Here is an 18,129-nt window from a genome sequence, read left to right on the forward strand (position 1 = left end):
AGGCATAATAATGTGTTAATTCCACGACTGTATATATCGGTATCGGTAAATAAGAGTTGGACAATATCGGAATATCGGATATCGGCAAAAAAGCCATTATCGGACATATCTAATCATTAATTATCTTGTCTCAAAGTAGGATAACAAAGCAATGAGCTACCTGCTGCCACCTACTGGTACGGAAGAGTATTACATGGTTACTCTGCTGATCTACAGACAGCACAGACACTCTGCAATGGCACATTGTTTGCAGATTTTAACTATTGGTTTGCAAAAAATATTTTTCCGACCAAATAGGTGAAATTGCATAATTTCCCACGGCACACCAAACAATATCTCACGGCACACTGGTTGAAACAACTGAATTTAAAAAAATAATAAACATTTATAATCTGCAACATGTACAAACAATCGAGAAATAATAATAATCAAAACAAGTACAAAAACAGTACAAATCAGCGCCAGGGGGTTGTAAACTCATTAAAGTAACTAAAATAGAATGCAATATATATACATGTAACAAAAAGTAAAGCCATGGGCTGACACAAGTTCAGTAAATAATTTTAAAATTGGAACACAGCATCATAGTTTTCACAGCTTTTTGGTTGTTAGTGGTAGAGAGTGTTTTAAAGTAGAGTTGTAATTCTTTTTTAAAGGCACAAAAAACGGGTCGGGTATTGACAAACTTACATTTATGAATATAAACCTTCCAAAAATTTAAAAATGAATTTTTGTCAAATTCCTTTTCTATTTTTTTTCATACAGTGAAAAACACTGAACTACAGTACTTTTGTTCGGAGTGAATGACGTAATGTGACGCCAAGTGTGAAATCAGGACATGCCCATATATGGGTGTCAGTTCCCGGGCTTTCCCAGCGGCGGCGCTGGCGTGCTGTGGTTGACTCCGCGTCACTGTTCACTCGTGTGGTGTCAATAAAGCTTTGGGGAGAACGCGTGGGGTTGGCTCAGCTGCCATAAAAATACTTCCAGAAGCAAAAGAAGGTCGGCCAGAAAAATACGAATAACAACTCTTCCCGCTTCGATACACAACGACTTGGGAATTGTTTTTAGGCCTTAAATTGACTTCGGAGCGTGTGAAAAGACGACAGAAGATGGCAGAAAGCGACTGGGACACCGTGACTGTTTTGAGGAAGAAGGGGCCGAGTGGTGCTCAGTCCAAGTCGAAGCAGGTCAGAAAATAGGACATAACACTCGAATAATGCTCTTTCTGGACGCCATGGCTCATCAAATGTCGTCAAGACCGCACTAAGTAAACAATACACCCGAGTCTTCGACATAGACGTCTGCATGCTAGTTTGAGTCGTTGAGCTAACAATGCTAGCACTTCGGAGCTCGCAATCACAACAAAAATGTTTGTTTTTATAATGGAGAAGAATGAACAATGTTAAACGATAATATATTTAAGCACAGTAAAAGTGAGCCAGTTTAACCTGTTATACCGCTTTTAGGCTTGGCTATGTGTGCAATTAAAACCTTGATGACAGCTAAATATAGCGAGCATATTACTGTTAATGAAGCATTCCACGCTTTTATTACGTGTATTGAACACCAATACACGTGGGAAAAAACATTTCAAATACCGTTTGAGGATAAAAACAAACGCACCGGTAACTTAAAACTTCCTTAAACTACTAGTTTGACTATCCCACTTACGCGACTAACCAAAAAAAAAAAGTTAGCTTTTTAGCCAAATGCGTGCGTGTGTACACGAAAGTGTCACTTTTGCTATAATGTCATTTATTCCATTTTGGAAATAAAGCTGTAACATAACAAAAGGTGGGGCGAAAAGTGAAGTGCTCCGGATGCATTTAATGTGTACACATGTTTGCTGTATGTGCTATTTAGACTACGTCGGATTGCAACAAATGCATTGTTTTCATCCATCATATTCTAGTTGCATGACGTGTCAGATAGCACCAAAGGTACATATGAATTAGGGCTGGGCGATATGACCTTTTATTAAAATCTCAATATTTTTAGGCCATGTCACGATACACTATATATCTCTCTCGATATTTTGCCTTAGCCTTGAATGAACACTTGATGCATATAATCACACCAGTATGATGATTGTATGTGTCTACATTAAAACATTCTTGTTCATACTGCATTATCCATCCATTCATTTTCTACCGCTTTCGGGGTGCTGGAGCCTATCTCAGCTGCATTCGGGCGGAAGGCGGGGTACACCCTGGACAAGTCGCCACCTCATCGCAGGGCCAACACAGATAGACAGACAACGTTCACACTCACATTCACACACCAGGGCCAATTTAGTGTTGCCAATCAACCTATCCCCAGGTGCATGTCTTTGGAGGTGGGAGGAAGCCGAAGTACCCGGAGGGAACCCACGCAGTCACAGGGAGAACATGCAAACTCCACATAGAACTCAGGCGTTGAACTCAGGACTACTCAGGACCTTCGTATTGTGAGGCACATGCACTAACCCCTGCATACTGCATTCATATATGCTAATTTTAAACTTTCATGCAGAGAGGGAAATCACAACTAAGTCACTTTACCAAAACTGTATTTATTAAGCAGTGGCACAAACATTCATGTCATTTCAAAACAGAAAGTGCAAGATTGTCAGAGACATTTTAAAACAAGCTATTAGTGCACTTTTGTGCATGATGTCACTAAGATGACATAACAAAACAACACTAAATTAAAGTGCACTTTTTGTACAGAATGCCACTACAATATTTTTAAACAAATAAAGTGCACTTTTGTGCACGATATTACACAAGATATTTCAAAAACCTGTAAAATAAAAATTAGCTGCATAATAGGAAATCAAATTGTCTATGTCCTTCAATATGTGGTAGGTTCCTGCGGACGTTATCTCCTTCTGTTTTTGACAATTTTTTTTCATACGGTGTTGATCTGGAAATGGAAGACGCCAGGCTCAATTAGGTCAGTGCTGGTTGCTTCGGCATTCTGTTGGGTGTGGCACCGGCCGGAGATGTTGACATGCAGAGTTTCAGCACTCTTCATTCTTTAGCGGGTGACTTTTCAAATGATGCTAGAAATTAGTAGTGCTGCTAGGGCTGGGCGATATGGCCTTTTTTTAATATCTCTATTTTTAGGCCATATCGCGATACACGATATATACCTCGATATTTTGCCTTAGCCTTGAATGAACACTTGATACATATAATCACAGCAGTATGATGATTTTATGTGTCTACATGAAAACATTCTTGTTCATACTGCATTAATATTTGCCCATTTTAAACTTTCACGCAGAGAGGGAAATCACAAGTTAGTCAATTTAGCAAAACTGTATTAAACAGTTATTAAGCATTGGCACAAACATTCATGTCATTTCAAAACAGAAAGTGCAAGATTGTCAGAGACATTTTAAAACAAGCTATAAGTGCACTTTTGTGAATGATGTCACTAAGATGACATTTCAAAACAACACTAAATTAAAGTGCACTTTGTGTGCAGAACGCCACTACAATAGTTTAAAACATATAAAGCGCACTTTTGTGCATGATGACACACAAGATATTTCAATAAGTGTCACATAAAAATGAGCTGCATATCAAATAGTATATGTCCTACGGTGTTGATGTAGAAATAGTTGCTTCGGCATTTAGTTGGTGTGGCACCGAACGGAGATGTTGACATGTAAAGACATATTCCCGCTTGAAGCCAAACCACCGTCAGACGATGAAGCCCGTGCTGTTTTTCTTGGGAATTAATTATTCCTCCATTTGTTACCAGATTCACACCTTCTTTCTCTCGTAGCATCACAGCTAACGTTACCATGTCGCTACCTGTCTGCTCCTCGGGAGCGTGTGACGTTGCTCACGTGACAGTATGTGACTTATGTAAGAAGGTGCGCTTGTTTTATGTCTCTGTGAGAAGGAGAGACAAGAAAGAGTGAGAAAAGCCTGTAGTGTAATGCCCGCAGCTAAAAGCAACTGCGTGAGAACGTATACTTGAATACTCACGAAATAGTCATTTTCTACATCGCACAGAGACAAACCCGCGATACATCGAGTATATTCGATATATCGCCCAGCCCTAATATGAATTGTGATTACGATAACTCGAATACCAAATTAATGTTTTCAACTGTCCATGTTTTCTCTTGCAGGCAATCAACTCAGCTCAGAGACGTGGGGAGGATGTGGAGACAACCAAGAAATGTAAAATGATATTCTGATAAAAGCCCCATGAAATTGTGAAGTGATGTGATTGGTGTTTCATAACTAAATATTTGCAAACTGTTGTTGTGCTGGCAAAGGTGTGGCTTCCTTGCATCTTAACAGCTGTCATTTTATTTTTTTGCACCACAGTAGAGCGAAACCATCCAGGATGAATAGTTTGTCCACGAGGCGCTCAGATGTAATCTGTTTTAATAAGTCTGAGCGTTGAGTTGAACTGATGAAGCAAAACGTCTTAGACAAACCTGAACAGTTCAGTTGCAATTAATTCAATGCCCTGAGAAAACACTGACCTGGATGAGAATAACCGTAGGAAATGAGTATTTGCAGACATTAGTCACCTTTCGAAGTTGCTGCTGTGGTTCAAAATGGACACACACCAAACTGTGTGGACTTGTCAAAGAACACCGTACGCGAACTGGGCCTGTATTGGGTTCGATGAATTAAAAAGTGTTCCTTCTATTTAAAACTAGAATTGTAGTTTTTTAGATTCAGAAAAAGAACAGACAAAAGTTTGGACACACCTTCTCAATCAATGTTTTCTTTATTTTCATGACTATTTACATTGTAGATTGTCACTGAAGGCATCAAAACTATGAATGAACACATGTGGGGTTATGTACTTAACAAATAAAGGTGAAACAGCTGAAAACATGTTTTACATTCTATTTTTTTCAAAATAGCCACCCTTTGTTTTGATGCCTTCAGTGACAATCTACAATGTAAATAGTCACGAAAATAAAGAAAACGCATTGAATGAGGAGAAGGCGTGTCCAAACTTAGCCTGTGTGTGTGTGTACACATATGTGTGTGTGTATATATATATATATATATATATATATATATATATATATATATATATATATATATATATATATATATATGTGTGTGTACAGTGAATCTGGAAAGTATACACAGCGCTTCACTTTTTCTACATTTAAATGTGAATTCGTTTTTGTCAATATTCTACAGACAATACCCCATAATGACAATGTGAACAGTTATTTTTATTTTACGAATTTATCAAGAATAAAAAAATCACATGTACATAAGTATTCACAGCCTTTGCTCAATACCTAGTTGATGCATATTTGGCAGCAATTACAGCCTCAAGTATTTTTGGATACGATGCCACAAGTTTAGCACTCCTATTTTTGGGCACTGTCGTCCATTCCTCTTTGCAGCACTTCTCAAGCTCCATGAGATTGGATGGGAAGCGTTGGTTTCCATCCAGGATGTCTCTGTACTTTGCTGCATTCATCTTAGTCTAGTCAGGGCGGTGGTTAAGAACCCAATGATCACTCTGCCAGAGCTACAGTATTCCTCTGTAGAGAGAGGAGAACATTCCAGAAGGACAACCATCTCTGCAGCGATTCACAAATCAGGCCTATATGGTATAGGGAACAGACGGAAGCCATTCCTTAGTAAAAAGTTTGCTAACATGGGTTAGTTAATCTCAAACCGTGATAAACAATTTTCTGGTCTGATGAGACAAAGATTGATCTCTGACATGAATGCCAGGCATCATGTTTGGAGGAAACCAGGCACCGCTCATCACCAGGTAAATACCATCCTTACAGTGAAGCATGGTGGTGGCAGCATCATGCTGTGGGATTTTTTTTAGCGGCAAGAACTGGAAAACTAATCAGTATAGAGGGAAAGATGAATGCAGAAATGTATAGAGACATTCTGGTTGAAAACTAACACTTTGAATCCAATCTGATGAAGCTTCAGAGGTGCTGTAAAGAGGAATGGGCAAAACTACCCAAAGATAGGTGTGCCAAGCTTGTGGCATCGTATTCAAACAGACTTGAGGCTGTAATTGCTGCTAAAAGTGTAACAACAAAGTATTGAGCAAAGGCTGCGAATACGTATGTACATGTGATTGTTTTATTATTTTTAAACACATTTTCATAAAAAACTTTTCAACATTGTCATTATGGGGTATTGGGTCTAAAATTTTGAGGACTAAATTGAATTTTATTCCTATTTTGGAATGAGGCTGTAACAACATGTTGAAAAAAGGAAGCACTGTGAATTCTTTCTGGATGCACTGTAGATATATCTGATTTATAGCTATTTTCCCTTGTGGATCATTCAAGTTTGTCTATATATGACTGCTCTTTCTGGCAGGGGCTGCGGGGCAGAACAAGCAACAACTAGTGACAAAGAACACGGCCAAACTGGACCGCGAGACGGAGGAGCTCCATCACGACAGGGTCTCCTTGGAGGTGGGCAAAGTCATCCAGAAGGGGAGACAAGATAAAGGCTTCACCCAGAAAGATCTCGCCACTGTGAGTCTGGTACAAAACATTAGGGGTTCAACTTAATAAATCACCATCGAAACTCTGTTTTGCAAAATATTCTGTGTTTTTATGAGCATGAACTTGAATAATGCAATAGTCTTAAAAGTGTAACTGTCAGCAGTTGTCTGTTCAAGTTATAAAATCAACATCACTTGAAAGTCTTACATTGTTGTATTTTCGCCAACATCTTTCCACAGAAAATCAACGAGAAGCCGCAAGTCATCTCGGATTACGAGTGCGGGAAAGCCATCCCCAGCAACCAAGTCATGGGCAAGATTGAGAGAGCTATCGGTAAGAATGACCTCGTCGGCCTCTGCATAAATGCATTCCCACTTAAAGTACCCTATTTTTCAGACTAAGGCGCACTTAAAATACTTTCATTTTCTCAAAAATCGACATTGCGCCTTATAACAAATTTGAAACAAATGTGCTTGTCTGTTGCTGATGTGAAAGCATGGAAGTCTCTAAAGAAAGTCTTAAAAAGTCGAAAGAATATCTTTGAATTTAAAAAGAGTTACAAAAGAGACAACTAGGATTATATCAAACTGATTTTTGATTTTGATTGGATGTGTCATTGTGAACATGCTTAAACGAAAATTAAAAAGAATGTTGGAGTTCAGGTGTTGGTGGAGGGAACAGTTATAAAGTCATCTATAATAATGTGTGTTGAAAAGGGGGCAGATAAATATAAGAATAGTATTCTTCCTTCTGCTCCTTTCCGATCATGGAAATGTATAAGAAACAAAAAACAATGAAAGTGTCAACTGTACGTGGCTTGTATATATGCATTTTCATGAAAGGAATAAAAAGAAATGATGACGAATGATAACCCGGTGCGCCTAATGTACGGAATATCAATTAATCAATCAATCAGAGTTTATTTACATAGCCCTAAATCACAAGTGTCTCAAAGGGCTGCACAAGCCACAACGACATCTTCGGCTCAGATCCCACATCAGGGCAAGAAAAAACTTGTACAACATTGTATCCCAATGGGATATAATGATAAACCTTGGAGGGGACCACAGATGTTTTTTTGTAAAATTTGTTAAACAGGACACACAGGACTCTGTATCGATTTGTTGTGGTGAAGACGGAGGTGAGTCGGAAGGCAAAGCTCTCAATTTACCGGTCGATCTACGTTCCCATCCTCACCTATGGTCATGAGCTCTGGGTTATGACCGAAAGGACGATCACGGGTACAAGCGGCCAAAATGGGCTTCCTCCGCCGGGTGGCGGGGCTTCCCTTAGAGGTAGGGTGAGAAGCTCTGTCATCCGGGGGGAGCTCAAAGTAAAGCCGCTGCTCCTCCACATCGAGAGGAGCCAGATGAGGTGGTTCGGGCATCTGGTCAGGATGCCACCCGAAAGCCTCCGTACGGAGGTGTTTTGGGCACATCCGACCGGTAAGGAGGCCACGGGGAAGACCCAGGACACGTTGGGAAGACTGTCTCCCGGCTGGCCTGGGAACGCCTCGGGATCCCCCGGGAGGAGCTGGACGAAGTGGCTGGGGAGAGGGAAGTCTGGGCTTCCCTGCCTAGGCTACTGCCCCCGCGACCCGACCTCGGCTAAGCGGAAGAAGATGGATGGATGGATGGATGGATGGATGGATGGATGAAGGACACACAGGGCTGTTTATGCAGTAACAAAATGAATGGCGCCCTCTGCTGGTTGCTGCTAACACATTATGACTTCACTGCATAACATCCCAATGGTTGTGTTTCCAGGCCTGAAACTGCGTGGGAGGGAAATTGGCCAACCCCTGGAACCAAAACCCAAGAAGAAATGAACACAAAGCCTCGAAATCAGCCCCTCCCCCACGCTGCCCCTCAATCCCGCTCTCCTCTCCCCGGGCTGATGTGACCAGCGTTCCTGCCTTAGGACCTGGTTCTCCACTTGTATCACAGGCTGCACATGGACAAGTGGTACCAACACAACAGAGCGTTTTCTTTTTCTTTTTGGCTCCTTTTGGCCAACTTTTGCTTCCACTGTGGCATGACTCGCTCTAATTATGGCGGAAGACGGCGTATAATCCTTTTCAACAACGTCGGTGTGATCAGGTGAAGGCTTGAGCATGTTTCAACGGCCAAAAGTGCTTGATTGCGTCTTTTTTTCACACACTTAGCGACAGTTTGCGTGGATGTCATTAACAGTGATGAAATGTTTTTAAGGCTCTGCTTTGTTTCGTTGGAAAATAAAGTTTGGCACTTCACACTTGAAAGTCTTTTTATTGACTATCTAAGGCATATTACAATGTTTTATTGTTTTACAGTCAAAGCTCCATGTTTGTTTAAAAACATGTCTTTTTTTCCATTACAAATGTTCCTTATTTTTTGGATTAAAACAAAAATTATTAGAGGGTATATGGAGATTTTACCTTTTTTTTTGTAAAAAAAAAAAAAGGATTCTAAAAAATGTTTTAATGCTCAAACTTTGACTAAAATAATTGACAAAAACATGAAATCAATGATTTTTGTTTTTAATTATATTGAAAACAAAATATATATTGTATAATATTATATTATATTATATTCTTTTTGAACTCATTAAATTGAAAAAAAACAATGATTTTTGCAATTACGTATTGTATGAATTATTTTGTAATCAAAGCTGCTGTACATTTTGTCACTGTCTATTTCAAATCATGTCTCCTTTTTTATTAAAAATGTGCCTCATTTTTTGACTAAAACAAAAATAATTAACGGGTACATGATAATTGTATCTTTTGTTGTGAAAAACAAACCCGTCTTCTAAACAAAACAACAAAAAAATGTTTAATGCACAAACTGGCTAAAATAATTGACAAAAATATTTTTGCAATTAGGTATTCCATTGTTTGTATTGTTTTGGTCTGTTTTACAATCCAAGCTACATTCTGTTACTGTTTTTTTCATTAGAAATATTACTACTTTTTTGTAATTTTTTTGGGGGGGAGGGAAAAAAGTGTCTGTTTTCTCAGTACCTGTATTATGCTTTCCCTATCAAATGAATTAATAAATATTACAAAGACATTCCTACTTTTGTGGAAGACAACAAACAGAGGGATTTGCTTTTATGAAGATTTTATAAAAAAACAAACATGCAATAAAATATATTTGTTAGTATTGTTTACACAACTTTTTAGTTTCTGCATAAAAAACATTTTGAATGATTTTATTGGACTAAAGTGTATGCCTTTATTGAGGTTTTGCATTTTTTTTAAATTGACTAAAACAAACATCCATCAAACATTTTGTAGGCTTGTTTAGAACAGTAACACTATTTTTTAGTTTATGCATTGAAATGTGTTTTTGGAGATGCTTATTTGTATTAAAAAAAAATCGATACGATATTTAAGCAAGTTTCCCCCCCTTAAATAACATATACATTTGTGTGTGTACACATATATATATATATATATATATATATATATATATATATATATATATATATATATATATATATATATATATATATATATATATATATATATATATATATATATATATATATATATATATATATATATATATGTGTGTGTGTACCCGCCTTCCGCCCGATTGTAGCTGAGATAGGCTCCAGCGCCCCCCGCAGCCCCGAAGGGAATAAGCGGTAGAAAATGGATGGATATATATATATATATATATATATATATATATATATATATATATATATATATATATATATATATATATATATATATATATATATATATATGTGCGTGTGTGTATATATTTGAACACACAAACACACACATTTTTAAGTATTCTATTGTTTTTGTCAATTATTTTACAGCCATAGCTACATTTTGTTCTTGTCCATTTAAAACATTTTTTCTTTAGAAATATTCTCAAATTTTAGGACTAAAACAAAAATGACCTATTATGAAGATATATGCTCTCTTGGAGAGGTATAAGATTTTTATTTTTTTGTAAAACCCAAAAATATGCATTCGAATATTGATTGTTTTGTTTACCAAACATTTTTTTTCGTATTGAAAAAGTATTATTTGAAATGCATTTTGTACAAAATTATTTCTTGTTTAGGAAACCCAATTTTCTTTCGTTTTTGCATTAAAATATTTTTTTGGAGATGCTTTTTTGTACAAAAAGCTATTGTTTACGGATAATATAAGGCGCACTTAAAATCTTTTCATTTTCTCAAAAATCTACATTGCGCCTTATAACCCGGTGCGCCTAATGTACGGAATAATTCTGGTTGTGTTTACCCACCTCAAATCTATTTTTATTTGGTACATGGTGTAATGATAGGTGTGACCAGTAGATGGCAGTCACACATAAGAGATACGTGTAGACTGCAATATGACGCCAGTAAACAACACCAAAACTTTAAATGTTCCATTATGAATATAGAACATTACGTCATTACGGCGTTAAAAAATCTGTCAAAATGTTTTAGTACGACTTTGGTAAGCTATGAACCGCTTGATGGATTGTCGGCGCCTTACATCTACCGTAGTCAGACATACAAGTATTATTATGGTGTGTGTATAAGGACCCCCAAATGGCTCCCATTAGCAGACATATTATCTGGCGTTTTGTTTCACAATATTATGCAAAACCAACATTTCTTACCATCTGGTACCTGTTGATGTGTATTTGGGATCTGGATAAGTCCTGAAAATTTGCACGCGTCCGCCATTGTAGTATTATTGGAGATGGTTTTTGTACAACAATATTTTTTGTTTAGGAAACCCAATTTTTGTTTGTTTTTGCATTAACTGCGTGGGTTCCCTACTGGTACTCCGGCTTCCTATCCCTGGGGATAGGTTGATTGGCAACACTAAATTGGCCCTAGTGTGTGAATGTGGTCTGTCTATCTGTGTTGGCCCTGTGATGAGGTGGCGACTTGTCCAGGGTGTACTCCGCCTTCCTAGTCCTGGGCATGACGTTAAAGTGCATCCGGCAGTGGAGGCTCCTCTTTGTGGTCTTGGGGCACTAGGAGGTTAACCCCTTTACCACTGTTACCCCAGGTGGCCCTTGGCAAAGGCTTAGTACCTGACTGCCCCCTAGCCAGGGATGCGGTGAAGACCTCAATGGCGGAGCAGGCGGAAGACAGTACATGTAAGAACTACCACAACGGCTGCGATGGCGGAAGAAGGCACCCCCACATCCATGTGGGCCCAGTTATGGAGAAATAACGACCCAAGACCTCAACGGTGGAACAGGCGGAGGATGACTGCTAACCCTATGGAGCCTCACAACGACTGGGATGGCGGTTGAAGGCTGCAGCAGAAAAGGGTCCCCAGTCGTCTTGGACTCCATGCCACTGGACCCTGACCCGGATCTGTCAAGGATCGTGTGGTGACTGTCTGTGCACCAGTCTCCCCCGCCTTCCGCCCAAATGCAGCTGAGATAGGCTCCAGCACCCCTGCGACCCCGAACGGGACAAGCGGTAGAAAAATGGATGGATGGATGGATGGATGGATGGGCTTTTTTTGTGCAAAAAGCTATTGTTTCCGGATAATACAACATTTTGTATCTTTTTTCCCCAATATTTCTACTTTAAATAAATATTATATATTATATAAAAAACACAAACTGAATACCTTGATTTTGAAAAACATTTGTAGATATTTGATCCTATTTTTAATAGATTAGATTTTTTTCACTCATGCATTTAATTGCATCGTGATGTTTTTTTCTGTAAAAAAAGAGCGGATTAAACACTACCCAAATTTGACCGCTAAATGTCAGCATAGCTTTATAGAGATTAAACCTTTACAATTTAGGATAGGCACACGATGACGTATGCCATTACAATTAGCATTCAACTGCAATCATACTAAAACAGATTGCTTCTGACAACAATCATAACGCCTTTGAAGTAAAACAAAAAAATTGTCCCTAGTGTGTGAATGTGAGTGTGAATGTTGTCTGTCTATCTGTGTTGGCCTTGCAATGAGGTGGTGACTTGTCCAGGGTGTACCCCGCCTTCCGCCCGAATGCAGCTGAGATAGGCTCCATGCAGCACCCATGTGACCCCGAACGGGACAAGCGGTAAAAAAATGGATGGATGGATGGGCGTTTTTGTACAAAAAGCTATTGTTTCCGGAGAATACAATATTTTGTATCTTTTTTCCCCCGGATAGATCAATATTTGTACTTTAAACAAATACTATGTATTATATAAAAAACAAAAAATCAATACATTGATTTTGAAAAACATTTTTTGATATTTTATCCTATTTTTAATAGTTTAGATTTTGTTCACTCATGCATTTAATTACATCGTGACGTTTTTTTTCTGTATAGAGAGCGGATTAAACACTACCTACATTTGACCGCTAGATGTCAGCATAGCTCTATAGATATTAAACCTTTACAATTTGGGATAGGCACACGATGACGTGTGCCATTATAATTAGCAGTTATTCACCTGCAATCATACTAAAGCAGATTGCTTCTGACAACAATCATAACGCCTTTGAAGTAAAATAAAAAATAAAAAATGTGGTCTGATCTTTGTTTGGTTAATGTAAAACAGAGGATTTGGTCTCAAAATAAAGCATGCATTGGGACAAATAAAGAGGGGCAGCAATTGTTCCTAGAGGATATTATAACTGCTGTTTCTGCTCTCCTGGAAAACCTTCACCATTGGCCAGATCTCCATAGCAACATGCACAGTCCCACCTATGACAAGGAGCAGCCAGTGCTTTGGAAGCTGGGATGTGAAGCAGAGAGGGTGTGTGCTGGGGGTTCAGTCAAGGAGGGGTCTACAAACAGGATTTGGATGTGCAAACTTGACGGGGTGGGTTTGCTGTTTTAGCCCAAGGCTGCAAACCGAACATTCCACAATAAAAACAATCTGTTGTAGTTTTAACTACTTTTTTTTTTTTTAAATCAGCTTTTTCCCCACCCACTGTAGGCAATAACCTTTGAAAACGTGATGCTTAAAACAGCTAAATTAAAAAAGATGGCCAATGCATACAAAATAATAATAATGTTGTAAATAAAAACATATTTTGTTGTCACAAAGAAGTGTAGAGTGCGCCTTACGACTCATCTGGCGTTTTGTTGTTTTGCGACATCAAAACTCCACCTACGACAACCCTCTCTCTTTAATGGGCGGCGTTCCTGTTATGAGGTAAAAACATTTTGTTCGCCAACACTCTAAGTCGACTATATAAGTACGTGAAATGTAGTTTTATTTCGCGTATCGTCACCTTTTTCCTACTATTTTACAAGTACGTGAAATGTAGTTTTATTTCTCTTACCGTCACTTTTTTTCCTACTATTTTCCCATGTTAGCCGAGAGTGCTAATTAAACATAGCTTCAGCTAGCTGCTATTGCTTTGATTGATTGATTGATTGAAACTTTTATTAGCAGATTGCACAGTACAGTACATATTCCGTACAATTGACCACTAAATGCTAACACCCGAATAAGTTTTTCAACTTGTTTAAGTTGGGGTCCACTTTAAGCGATTCATGGTACAGATATATACTATAATACCAGGGGTCCCCAAACTACGGCCCGTGGGCCGGATCTGGCCCCCCAGCATCCAAAATCCAGTCCACGGGAAGTCCCAAGTTTAAAAAAAAAGTTTATTTTTATTTTTTATTTATTTTATTTTATTTTTTGAAATCTTTCCTTTCTAATCCATTTTCTACCGCTTGTTACTCTCGGTGTATCCTAGCCGCTCAGGCAAATCATATTGTCTAAAAATGAATTTTCCCATCGATAATGTGACAATGCTAAATGTCACAACAGATTAAAAAGACAATGTATATATGTATATATATATGTACATTATATTACAGCCCGGCCCCCGGCCAAATTTTTTTAACCCAATGCGCAAAAAGTTTGGGGACCCCTGATAATACAGTCATCACACAAGTTAATCATCAGAGTATATACATTGAATTATTTACAATCCGGGGTGTGGGATGTGGAGGGGGGGCCCGGTTAGGTTGATATCAGCACTTCAGTCATCAACAATTGCATCATCAGAGAAATGGACATTGAAACAGTGTAGGTCTGACTTGGTAGGATATGTACAGCAAGTAGTGGACATAGAGAGAGACATTAGAAAGCATAAGAACAAGTATCTACATTTGATTATTTACAATCTGGGGAGGTGGGATGTGGAAGTAGGAGGGTGTTAGTTTAGGGTTGAAGTTGCCCGGAGGTGTTCTTTTAGTGCAATTTTGAAGGAGGATAGAGATGCCCTTTCTTTTACACCTGTTGGGAGTGCATTCCATATTGATGTGGCATAGAAGGAGAATGAATTAAGACCTTTGTTAGATCGGAATCTGGGTTTAACGTGGTTAGTGGTTAGCTAAAAGTCAAATGAAAACCACCAGATTTTAAAGTGAGAAAATAAATGCAGTTTATTGTTGGACACACACAAAGTTAGATGATTAACAACGACATGAAACCATTTAAAAAAAAAAAAAAATGCATGCAGTCCGTTCTCACCACTTTTATTAGATATAAAATGTTGCTACTTCCTAATAAAACGGGCTTCTGTGATACAAACTCCAGTGACAACTACAGGATAACAAATAACATCATAAATATTACATTTAACTGCCGCTCACATTGCAAGTTTGTTTTTCAAGACCTGCTTGCGGCGTGTTGTACTATTGACTGTACAAAAAAAGGTTCATTTTTGTGGAAAGCCAGTTTCACAACAACAACCCTGCCATACATTTATTTACATTTTGCGGAGTCACAACAAGAGCAGAAGGCACGGCGTCAAAATCTTTTAGATAGAAGGAAACAAAAGTGAGCAGAATGCCGAGTTGCATGTCGTTTCATCAGCAGATGATTAAATTCACAACACAATGTTGTACTTCGGTGTACAATACTTTGCTCAAGACAACAGCATTGGTGTCAATTAATACTTTAAATACAGAATGGAACTCCAAACAGTGTTACAAGTGTAGCATTAAAAAAAAAAAAAAAGAATATTAGCGATTTGAGAATGTTACAAAATGGACGGTTGGTTGAAGAATGTAGCGGCAGTGCTAACAGGAAGTCATTTGTTTTACAGTGTCTCCTTTTTTTAAAAGCAAAACCTTGGCCTGTTTAGCTGTACACCAGAAGGTAAAAGTATTAGGATACACCTCTTCTGTAATTAATCAGATAGTACACAACTCCTTAATTCTTTTATTTAAATTAAAATAGGTGGGGATCGAGAAGGGAACCCAGAGGGACGCCAATCCCTAAATATTTGATTGAATGACGATTATGGAGGTATTTTAAGTGTAATAGTTTTGATTTAATATTTGGTATTGGAAGCCAGTGTTAAATGAACACAAGTGGGGATCAATGAGTGAACCTTAAGGTACTCCACTTTAGATGGAAGCCAATAAGAAACCATTAGAAGAGCAGTCAAGCCGCATATCACTGAAGATACACAGAGAGATACCTCTTAAATCCTAATTCATAATTTCTCCAAGACGTATTTAGACAATCATATGCTTTTAACTTTGTGGGAACAGTTTGTGAAAGACAGTTTGTTCCTTTTCTGTTCCGGAAGAATGCACAATAATTCCCATATTTTCCTCCAATTTTAAGGGTGTGTCCTAATACCTGTGTTCATATCCAGTGGTTTGTGACATTACCAGTCTCTAATAACTTATTTATATGCTCTCATTTTTTCTAGCAAAGTGAGCCATCACTTGAGCAAGTAAAGCAGCTCAGCAGTGTGACACAGAGCCAGGGGGTGAGCCGATGAGAAGTACTGACAGCACAACCAGTCCTCCAGCTCTGCGTTCCTTTCAGGCTCCAGTGAGCGCTCAGCGAATTTCATCATCAGCAGTGCCCGTTTTACGTCCAGCCAGTTAAGGAGGCCCTCATGTCGCGCTCCGTCCGCCAAGCCCCTGCTCTGCCCCTGCCTTTCACACTGTTGATCCATCAGGTCCTTTCTGGGTCCCCACAGCAGGCTCTGTAGGATGCGCTTGGCATCTTGAATGTGGATGCGCTTTATGGGGTCCGGTTGGAGGAGGAGCTGCGCTAGTCGCTGGAGTCCGGCAGAGTACAGCGACAGAGACGGGATTGCAGGTAAGTCTTCGCAGCGGTAGTCCTGTTCCCTCAGGACTGGGCTGACCTCAAAAGGGTTGGGCTGGTGGAGCAGCTCATAGATCAGGATGCCTGTCTGGAATTCATCAAATTTGCGGTATTGGGCGGCCGACACAATCTCAGGCGCCAGCCGTGCATGGTCCCGTTTCACACGAGGGTCCACGGCGGTTGATGCAGCATCGTCAGTGGTGCGCCGCTTGGCTTTGGAAAAGTTGCTGATCAGGAGACGAGGGAGGCGACGCTGACTGTCTGCGGTGCTGAAGCCATTAAGTGTCTCAGTCTTCTGGATGGACAGAGTGCTTTGTTTGTGCTGGTGAGGAACCAAAAGGAGATTCTCTAGGCAGAGGTCGCGGTGCGTGACTCCATGCTCCTTCAGGTGTTCCAGACCGTTGCAGAGCTGCAGTAGGAGGAAGCAGACACGACGTTCGTACACTTCCGGCTGGCTTTTGTGAAAGGAATCAAACTCTCGAGCGAAGTCAGCTGTTGTCTGACGAGGGATCTCGGGCGTGATGACCACCACTCGCTCTCGCTCTGCCTGCTGACCGGATGAAATCCCTGCAGGCGAGGTCGGCACCGCAACCTGATCGGACGGCAACATGCTCTGGGGGACGCACGCCAGAAAGTGTCCACAGTCCTGCTGCAGGTTGAAATGGGCGGGCACGCTCTGCTGCACCGACAGACCGTAGAGGTGGCCCTGCTTGGTTTCCAAGGACGGACTCTTGCAGATCTGACGAGGGAGGAGGGATGGACAAGAAAGGAATGGAGAGGGGAGGGGAGGGGAGGAATTCCAGGGAGGGAAGCCAAGGAACACAAGAAAGGAATTGTTGTTAGAAAGGTTTCAAGGTCAGTGCCAATTCAGTTCCTGTTCCCATTCATGTGAAATCAATGCCACTGATGCAAATCTAAACATAATCCCTGGCTGAAGGTTTTAGACACCATAAGAAGACTTTTTTGATTTTAATAGCTATTTTTTTGTTCTAATTTTGAGACACTAATGTAAAAATAAGTATTCAAGACTGTTCTCAGTGCTTTTGGGTCACATTTAAAAAATATTATTCTTTGTGTTTTTCCTTTGAATTATCATTCCAGTTGGGTCAAGAACATAACATTCTTAAATTAGATTAATGTTTTTAGGTTTTATCAGACTGGAAATTCCACCAGGTTAGTAAGAATGAATGAGTAAGCCTGCAGGCATCCGGGCTGGAGTTTCAAATACTGTACAAAGAGCCGCTAAAGACTTTAGGACAAAGGTCATGGGGGGACTGAATACTTTTGTGTTTACATAGGAACCTCTATTAGGACCATAATGTCTTGTAATACCTGGACAAAAGTATTATAATTAATCAAATTGTACAAGCCTTGTGAATTATTTCTTATATTTAGATTGAAATATGTGGGAATCAAGAAGGGAACCCAGTGGAACTCTCCTCCCTATATTTGATCGTGTAAGGATTATGGAGGTCAGATACTCTGCCTTTTAAGTGTAAGAGTTTGATTTAATATTTGGGATTGTAAACCTGTGTTAAATGAAAACAAGTGGGGACGAATGAGTAAACATTGAGGGGCTTCAAGCTAACAAGAAATCGTATTAGAAGAGC

At 39.3% G+C, this 18,129-nt stretch overlaps 2 protein-coding genes across 2 annotated transcripts in view; one reads left to right on the forward strand and one right to left on the reverse strand.

The window, feature by feature from the left end:
- Positions 1 to 905: 905 nt before the first annotated feature.
- Positions 906 to 8,714, forward strand: edf1 (endothelial differentiation-related factor 1). The gene is made up of 5 exons (XM_062031054.1): positions 906 to 1,190; positions 4,130 to 4,181; positions 6,333 to 6,493; positions 6,703 to 6,796; positions 8,230 to 8,714. The coding sequence occupies exons 1-5, from the start codon at positions 1,113 to 1,115 to the stop codon at positions 8,289 to 8,291; spliced, it is 447 nt and encodes a 148-aa protein (XP_061887038.1). The 5' UTR covers positions 906 to 1,112; the 3' UTR covers positions 8,292 to 8,714.
- A 4,959-nt stretch (positions 8,715 to 13,673) lies between these two features.
- LOC133638451 (inactive tyrosine-protein kinase PRAG1-like) overlaps positions 13,674 to 18,129 on the reverse strand; it is a 30,655-nt gene continuing 26,199 nt past the window's right edge. The window contains exon 6 of the mRNA XM_062031075.1: positions 13,674 to 17,258. Within this exon, the coding sequence (XP_061887059.1) occupies positions 16,128 to 17,258 (1,131 nt within the window). The 3' untranslated portion in view covers positions 13,674 to 16,127. The remainder of the gene's footprint in view (positions 17,259 to 18,129) is intronic.

Source organism: Entelurus aequoreus, linkage group LG21, assembly GCF_033978785.1.
Source record: "Entelurus aequoreus isolate RoL-2023_Sb linkage group LG21, RoL_Eaeq_v1.1, whole genome shotgun sequence".
Classification (NCBI taxonomy): Eukaryota; Metazoa; Chordata; class Actinopteri; order Syngnathiformes; family Syngnathidae; genus Entelurus; species Entelurus aequoreus.

What these genes read in the sequence shown, in the direction of transcription:
- edf1 (XM_062031054.1), top strand. Translation starts at nt 1,113, where the DNA reads ATGGCAGAAAGCGACTGGGACACCGTGACTGTTTTGAGGAAGAAGGGG. An exon ending in CTCAGTCCAAGTCGAAGCAG is followed by an intron (nt 1,191 to 4,129) that starts GTCAGAAAATAG and finishes TTTCTCTTGCAG; the next exon opens with GCAATCAACTCAGCTCAGAG. An exon ending in CAAGATTGAGAGAGCTATCG is followed by an intron (nt 6,797 to 8,229) that starts GTAAGAATGACC and finishes TTGTGTTTCCAG; the next exon opens with GCCTGAAACTGCGTGGGAGG.